We start from the raw sequence: 9,256 nt of genomic DNA on the forward strand, positions 1-9,256 counted from the left end.
CACACCTACCCTCATTATCCCAGTCACTGCATCAACCCATCTCATCGATGGTCTCCCTCTCTTTCTCCATCCCTCCATGCTTCCAAGCATGATGTCCTTCTCCAGAGCGTTTCCACCTTGCAGAATGCCCAAAGTGTGTCAGACGAAGCCTCAGAATCCTTGCCTTCAAGGAGCAGACCCAATTACTCATATACAAGTTCAAATTGAATCCAAAGAAAATGAAAATAAATCCACAGGAACCAAGATACAATCTTAAATCAGTTCCATCAGAATTTCAAGATCATCTTTGGAATAGATTTGTGGCATTGAACACCAATGATAGAAGACCAGATGAGTTGTGGTATGATGTTAAGGATATCCATGGAGAAAGTGACAGGTCATTACAAAAGTAGGGGAAAAAGAAAAAATGAAAGGATTACAAAATACTCTACATATATTAAGTATTGATCCACTGGAAGTAGGTTGGTGGTTTGAATTCATTGCCATTCTGTGGGAGAAAAATGATCAATTTCTTCCTGCAAGATTTACAGCCTTGGAATAGAGGGTCATCAAGAGAAGAATTGACTTATCATCAGTGGATTTTATTTTGGTCCCACAGAAAATTAGCATCTTTAAGTTCCTTGAATAGTAGTAATATGATTTCTTTGTGTTGGAAAATACTCTTCTTCCTAGTATAAAATAAGGCCTTTATTAGTAATGAACTTTTGCCTTCCTCATTTACTGTAGCTGAGAGTTATATTTTGGGATAAGTAGTACAAATGTCAACATTTTACCTCCTCTTCTCTGAGTTTAAGAGGAAAAGCCTTGTTATACTTTACAATACTTTATAGAGTTCTTAAATAACAGAAAAGAATATTTTTTCTTCTTTCTCTCTTCTAACACATATTGAACAGGTTATTGTCTGTTCTGTACTTTAGTGATTGTGAATATAAATTTGAGGTCCTTATATTCCATTAGGAAAGATCGTAAACATTCTCAGATTTAAAAAACAGTATCATTGCCACTGACTTAGAACTGACTCGTTCCTGACTATCAGCGGCTTTCCAAGGCCTCCTCAGCACTGGAGGAGACCGCCAATCTTTATGCCTTGGAACTGCTTGTGATTTTGAACTGCCAGAGAGGCACAGACTTTGGGTTAGCAGCGAAACTCCCTATAGACTGCATTATAATGTAGAATACAGCATATAAAAAGACTTGGAAAAAGTATGAGACCTCTTCACTGAAAAGTATATATTTGCTCCAATTTTCAGAGGAGCAAACTATTACCCATGGGGGACGAGAGGAAAGAATAGAGCACCATGTGTTGCACGGAATGAAGGGGCATGTTTGAGGAATCGCCCCTTTGGGGCATAAAGTATATTGATGCATTAATAGGGTCACACATAGATTTAAGTGCCTAATATCAAAGTCCTATGGACCTGGAGAGAGGATGACAGTACCCAAGCGTCGAGGACTCTACTTCCTAGAGTCGCTATGAGTCGTCTGTGACTCAACGGCACTTAACAACACAACAACAATATCAAAGTGCCTCAGTAGTCAGATAAAGAAATTTGGGCATTATGCTTATCAGCACCATAAAGTAAACTAATTTTGAGCTAAGAAATTATATGATCTGAATGAGACTTAGAAAAGTTAATTTGTAGATTGTTATGATACTTATGCCATTTGTAGTATCCATTCAATTTCAGACAGTAGCTTAAAATACAAATTAACTTTTTAATACTGCGTGAGGACTTCTTATGGAAACTAGACAATCAATATAGCTAGAGAGAGAAGAGTAATTTCACATACAGATTTCAAGGGAAAAATTTCTTAAGTCAGAATAAACTAACTCATAGCTGATCATCCAGTGAGTTCTCAGAGACTAAGTCACACACAGGAGGAGACTGCCCATCTTTTTCCTGCAGAGAAGCTGGTGGATTTGAACCTTTTGCCTTTTGATTGGCAGTGCAGTTCCTTATGCACTAGGCTACCAGAGTTCCCTAATTAAAAATCAGATGTTATAAAAGAAGATTTGTGTGTGTGTAGTCATCAGCTCAGGTCAGAAGACGTGGATAAAATCTAAGGATCATGATCAGTGTTTAGGACCTGAGAGATATTAGCAGTCTCCCAATGAAAGGAAGAACCAGTACGTTCTTGAGGAAAGGGACAAATTAGAGCTTAGATCCAGGCTAAAATGCATGCTTTGGTTTCTAGATGGATTCATTAGATCTAAGTATATTCTGTTAATCCTCCCTTCGTTATGTGCTATTCAGTCGACTAAAACTCACACCCATGTTCTACACAACAGGTCAAAACTTTGCCCTATCCTGTGCCAAAGAGACAACCCAAAATCTAGATGAAGAAAAAGTCAATGAATAAACATGATAACGTGGTAGAATGTCAAGAAAATCTCGACCTTTACACATGCATGTGTGTTTTCTGCGTAGTTTAGGACCTTGATCGATTATGATTTCCTATTTCCTGCCTAAACAATACCTTATAACTTTAGATTTCAGCAGAAGCGAGGATTAACACTTTTCTCCTGCGATTTCTGGAGTAGAGGTGCAGCTTCAACACGTATAGGCTAGTTTCCAAGGGCTTGTGTCAGAGCATGAACCTGACTTGAGAACACTTACTGGCTCCCAAGAATAACCACGTAAGAAATAAGAGTGGGCCAGCAATAAGAAGAGTGTTGATAAAAACATGATTGAAATGCCCGGTGAGTCTTACCAGTGCTGCCAGAGGCGCTCTCAAAGTTTAGATCTGAAGAGATCTCAGCTGGAGTATATACTACTCTGTAGGGAAATGGAAGTAATTGAGCAACAAGGGGAGAAAAGGTGTTTAAAAATTACAGGGAAATGGGTCATTTTCCAAGACAGGATAATTTCATTCATTGATAAAATTAACTTGTCCCCACCCGCCATCTGTGATGACTTCAAAATGTGCTAATTCCTGGAGTCATTGCTACTAGAATCAGTTTCCCACCCTTTCCACCTGTACCAAGTGCTGAAATTGCACATCTTTTTTTGTGTGCTTGCAGTCCTCTAAATTGAAGACATGGGGCCCATTGAACGTCTGTAGTGCTTGCTCAGCATATGGCATTCAGGCCCAAGAGATCTTTAGAAATGGAAAAACAGGAGGGCTGCATCCAGAGAACAATGGTGCTTTCATGGATCCTTTAAGGATCTAGTATAAACTGTTTTGTTTTCTTTCCCCCCCCCCCCATAAAAGCCTCACTCAGGTACCCTTCATTTTAAGAGGCTCTGTGCGGTTTTTAGGAAGCTCTGGTGGCCCAGTGGTAAGAAGGTGCATAGCAGCCCGAAGCACAGGGTTCAAATCCACCAGCTACTATCCACCAGCAAAAAGATGGACAGTCTCCTCCCATGTGATTAACTTGCCTCTGAAAACTAACCAGAAGGTCAGCTATGAGTTGGTTCCAACTTAACGGTGCACAACAACAGTGGAGTAACTATTATTTACTTACTCATTGCCATTGAGCTGGACTTGTCTCAGAGCTGACCTTCCAGTGAATTTCCAGAGCTGAAATCTCAGGGGACAGATGAAAGACACTTGCCTTACTTTTAGTCTACTCTTAGTGTGCCCTACTGTATATAGGGTTTTCGGAGGTCTGGTGTGTTTTGGAAGTGGATGGTCAATCTTTCTTCCTAGTCTGCCTTAATTTAGATGTTTTGGATGCTTAGTTTTAGAACAATATCTGACAGACAATCATTTTACTGAAAAGGAGCAGATGAAAAATGGAGAAGAGATTGAGATTGTTAACAATTGCAGCTTGCTCGGATCTACAATCAAAACTCTTGACACCATAGTCAGGAAATCAAAAGACAAATTGCATTGGGAAAATGTGCTGTTGGGGACCTCTCCAGAGTGCTGAAAACTAACTGTGTCAGTCTAGCGACTAAGGTGTGCCTAATCCAGGCCATGGTCTTCAGAATTACTTGCTATGCATCAGAGAGCTGGACAATGTCTAAGGATGACAGAAGACGACTCAATACCCCCAAGTTTTGCTGGAGAAGTCTTGAACATACCATGGACCACCATAAAACCAAATAGGTCTGTCTTGGAGAGGATGAAACCATGTTTCTCCTTGGAGGCTAGGATTTTGAAGCTCCACCTCACATGCTCTGGGTATGTGGCCAGGAGTAAACGATCCTTGGAGAATGATATCATGCTCAGAATGGTGGAGGGAAAGCACAGTAGAGAAAGAACCTGGATGAGATGAGTTGATAGAGTTACTGTGGCAGTGGGAGTTGGTGTGTCAGAATCAGTGAGACTGGCTCACGTCAGGGCCAGCTTCAGAGCTGCTGTGCATAGGGTCACTATGGGTTGCAGGTGACTCGATAGCACATAACAGCAACAACAAATCTCAGGGGAAGATATTGCCCACATCGCTTTCTCAAGAGAGGCTGATCTATTTGAACTGCCAGAGACTTAGCCTTCGGGCTATGCAAAACTTCCTAGAGTCTAAACCACTAGTTTTAGAATATGCCTTAGAATATTTGTAGGGTCTTAATCAGAAAGAACAGAAGACCCTCCACAAAGTGAATTGGCACAAGACTGTAAGAATGGGCTCAAATATAAGGAAATGTAAAGACCGAGCAACAAGGGGAGGAAAGGTGTTTATAAACCGTAGGGAAATGGGTGAGGACGATGCAGGATAGAGCAAGGCTCAGGTCTGTTGTTCGTAGAGTTGCTGTGAGTTGTGGTCAGCTCAGTACCATCTGATACCAGAAACAATCTAGGAATTGGTTGCGTTTATGTACAAAATGTGCTTCAGTTTTTGAGGACTGGAGATTTATGATGACTCTCATGATTCATTCATTCATTTCATAAATATTTCATGAATACCAACACTGCCAGTTCAGGGGGCTGTCTGTGTGCAAAGCCCTGTGAAGCTTATATTCTAGTTTGGAGGCAAATAAACAACATTTATTTCAGAATAGTGATAAATACTAAGAGGAAAGTAAAGCATGCATGTGCAGGGCGGCCCTACTTTATATTGAGTCCTTTGAGGACAGGAGATCATTTCGGTGAGAATTTCTTAATAAAACAGCTGCTCCAGCAGTGATTTTCGTTTGAATCAATGAAGAAAATTACCATTATCCCAGCAAGTTTCTCCTCACAGAAACTCTGAAATACCAGTTTACTGTTAACTTTAAGTATACTTCAAGTATACTTCTGAGAGTATACAGTACCATATACTGAGATCATCGCAGTTGTTCCCTTTGTATGTGCTTGTATTTGTGTCATATAAACCAATGCTGCCCTCTAGTGGTAAGTGTTTTAATTGCATGGCAGCCAGCCTAGTGCAGATTCTTTGAGTTTTACTTTGTCATTGTTGTTGTGTACCATTGAGTTAGAACTCACCCTTAGCTGACTCTAAGAGAGTTTTTAGAGGTAGTAAATCGCACAAGAGGAGATTTCCCACCTTTCTACCATGGAACAGCTGATAGATTTGATCTGAATGCCTTTGCATTGGCAGCACAATTCCTTATTGTTAAACCACCAGGCAAATATTTCTTGTTTAATAGGAGTTATTTTTGTAAAAAAAGTGAAGGCACTTCTCAGATATGTATGTATTGGACTGCTAAACAAAACGTCCCTGGTAACAAATCCACCAGTCACTCTGTGGAAGGATGTGGCAGTGTGTACCCACTAGTCTCAGAGAAATGCTTAGTGTACTTTTCTGTGGTCAGTTAATACCGGTACAAATAAAGGAAAAGAAACATAATAAATGGGAGGGATTAAGTTTCAGAACAAAAACAGACTAATAATATTAGAAAAATAATTTATACAGGTGAATTATTATAAGCATGGATGATCCTGGACTTCAACTTGTTTAAAAGAACATGTGTGATATTAAATTCTCTATTTTAGACAGTTTCTAACGTCTTTGAGTAGAAATGTTTAAAAAGGAAATTTGGGTAGTTAGGACAGTTTGAGGTACTTAGTGGTAAATTGTTAGAGATTGTGAACATTAGCAGAATTTTATATGGAAAAATTACAATTTTCAATTGAAATAGTACCGTGATCTTTAATTTACTGTTCTCAGCATTTATCCTACTTTTTCTAAACATTATTTTGTTATGTTCTGCCTTTTCACATATGAGTATTTTCTGATTCTAATTAAGTCTTCAGTTGAAAGATTCTTTTCATTGATTTTAATCACTTAAAAGGATAATTTGACTTGTATATTTTCTGTTTAAGTTTTTGCTTTTCTATTTTAGAAAATGTTTTAGAAATGAGATTCCTAGAGATAAGAAAATATTAATGACTGAGAATGAAAAATAAATTCCCCTTTTTCAAACTCCAGGAAGAATTCTTGGCTTCTCTGTGCTAGGCTACGCATTAGTTCTTTCTAGTGATCACCTGGAGAACAAAATTCCGAAATATTGAGACTTGCACATATTTCTCCTTGAATATTTATGAAGTGATAGAAAATAAACTTAAACACTCATATATTACGTGTAAGTCATTGAGTCTGGAGCGCTGACTGCACCGCTCATACAGAGTTGTGCTTCCAATACAAAGGCCGGACTGCTCCCTCCAGCCCTGGGCATCCACAGCGCCTCCTCCTGGGTGAGCCGGGTGGCCTGCCATGCAGCTTACAGCTCTGGAAGCCTACTGCAGGGGCAGTGGATGGTGCTTCTAGTTCCAAATTTGCCAACGTCTGTAAGCCTTGTTAGCATTGATCCATAGAAGTCATGACCTGGCTCATCTTGTCATGACGAGGGGATTCCCTGGGAGAGAAACACATGCTCTCATGCATCACGGCAGGACTTTTATTTTTCTACTTTGGAATAAAAATCTAGCCTTTATTTCCAGCATATATTTTAAAACAGAATCATCTAACCCTATTTACGCTGTTTTGCCGTAAGTAAAACAATGTAGTAAGCTAGAGGGGAATAAAAAAAAAAAAATAACCAACCAAGCACAGTGACTCATACATTAGAGACACTTGTTAAATATCTCTTGAGTAGCTATGTATATGCTATGTATATGTCACAATAAACCATTCCTGAAATTTTAAAAAAAGAATTAGAAAGGACTGTCTTGATCTTCTCACTCCCCCGTACCTCTTCTGTTCAGGTGTGATTCTGTGAATTTCTCTTTTCACTTTTGGAAACCAAGCCAATTCTTAAAAACTCTCAGTGTAGGATCATTATTGCTTTCTTTTTTTTTTTTAAATTTCGTTATTTTTCATTTCAATGAACATCTACAGAGATTTTGGAATTCCATTCATTCATTGTTGCACCCCTCTCCCCGCTCCCCTCCCCTACCCCGCCCCTTCTTAACAATGCCTTTGACCCCCCCCCCCATATGTAAAAGTCAGGGAGGAAAGGAGAAAATACATACAATAGAGTCTATGAAAGCATGCCACTTCAAGTGTTGGATATCTTAAATAGCAAGTAGTCTGTCCATAAGGATGCAGGACTCCCTGACTCCTCAATTAGTCTCCAGGCAAAACTTTTTTTGATCTTTTGTATGGGGCAAATCACTTCTTGCTTTTCCTAAAAGGCACATGGATGAAATGGAATAGTAATAACTCTGCTATAGTTTCACTAACACATGTGCTTTATTGGCATGTTCACAGTTTATCTTGCTCTGACCTTTTGCTTTAAATTACCATGTAAATTAATGTGATAGATTTAGCCTTCCTTTGTTCTATTTTAGTACTTTTATAATCAAAGATATATTTTCCTCCATCTGCAGGTGCTGCTGTTTTTTCAAACGAAGGAAAAGGAAAACTATTCAGCGTCACAAATAATTCTGGACACAGACAGATCGTGGGGAGTTACTTACGTGTCCATCTGCTGTCTTGTAACTAAAATCATCTCTCTAGTGACCACAACTATTTTCAAAGACTTAATCTTAAATGTGTCATACCCTCATACTTCATTTTGTGATTGTCGTCTTTCATATTTTTTTTTGTAATTTAACTTTTGTGGAAGCTTTAAGGTTTTGTCAAACATGAGTGCTTTCCCCATTGATGAAGAGAACGGACCAATGAGGTGGTATTGATGGATACAGGTCTATGCAATGTTGTCCAGAAACTCTTCTTCTGTTTTAGAAAGCAGTATATTAAATGTCAACCAGTTTTATATCAAATCTTGTTTTTAGTAAGTCTGTAAGAGCATAATTAAACATGACTTTTTCTCCCCAGCATATAATGCATTCAAGCAAATGGGATTGCCCAAATGTTTAAAAGAAGTTTTTCTTTGAAAAATTCATAATTTGTGTGACATCTGCATTGATTTCAGTATTACTGATGGTACTGTTATTCGTGAGATGCATTAACATTCTCTGTGTGAAATCATGGTACAGCCACTGCCAAGAGGCTCTGAGGAAAAACCTTTTTGGGTTCAGCAGGTGATAGTGGTAAAATGCCTCACCGATCATACAGCAAACATGAGTTCTGCTTTTGTTACACCACTCGATCCATGAAGTACAGGGTTGCAGACAAGGCAAAAGCACTTATTTTAAAATGCGAAATATTTGTGTAATGTAATTTTATGCTTCCAGATAATAAAATGTGTTAGACAGCAGGAAACGAGTATCTAGAGAAATGAGATACATTTGAAGACGTTTAAAAGACTACACTAAGGAGACAAAATCAATGTGAACCTCACTGAGGTGTATTACGGTTGACGCCCAAGGCGACCCACTGAAACCTACCGCTGAATGCTTTCATTCTCTTGTAAGCAGAGAATTTGGCTGTGCCATGCCATGGTGTTCTGTTTATTAATATTTTGCTCTTTGATTTTAATACCCCCCCCAGCAATAAAAATTGGGTCTCTCTTTTGCTCTCCGTGCTCATTACTCTCTTGTGTTCCACTTTGCTGGTTCTCTAGAATTTTCTTACTACTTAACATTGTGATGATTGAGAACTCTTCTGGAGAGGATAGGTCAGGTGCTTTGCCTCCATAGTCTTTTGAAGTGCCTGCATACGAACAAAGTAATGGTTCTATTAAAACGGAAACCCATTCCACCTTGCAAGTATACTCTGTTTTAAGCTATAAAGACACAGTATACTTCTGTTACATATTAATAGCCAGAATTTCCAAGAAGGATTAAAATAAAGTAACTGGCTAGAGAGATGATTTTATTGTTCAAATCTCATACTCACCTTTCATTTATAAAATTGTCACTTAATCCTTCCATTCAGCCCCTTTGTCTTTAAGTGTGTGCCTCCAGGCATGCTTATTTATTTTTTTACTGTCTCAAGATAACATTTGAAATATGTATTAAAATAAAT

General features: G+C 38.6%; 1 protein-coding gene across 1 annotated transcript in view; it reads left to right on the plus strand.

Annotated features, from left to right (window-relative positions):
- CSNK1G3 (casein kinase 1, gamma 3) overlaps positions 1-7,768 on the plus strand; it is a 151,150-nt gene extending 143,382 nt beyond the window's left edge. Inside the window, 1 exon segment of the mRNA XM_006886000.1 lies at positions 7,714-7,768. Within this exon segment, the coding sequence (XP_006886062.1) occupies positions 7,714-7,768 (55 nt within the window).
- Positions 7,769-9,256: the final 1,488 nt, after the last annotated feature.

This window comes from Elephantulus edwardii, unplaced genomic scaffold (assembly GCF_000299155.1).
Source record: "Elephantulus edwardii isolate Elephantulus edwardi_28Jun2011 unplaced genomic scaffold, EleEdw1.0 scaffold00046, whole genome shotgun sequence".
Classification (NCBI taxonomy): Eukaryota; Metazoa; Chordata; class Mammalia; order Macroscelidea; family Macroscelididae; genus Elephantulus; species Elephantulus edwardii.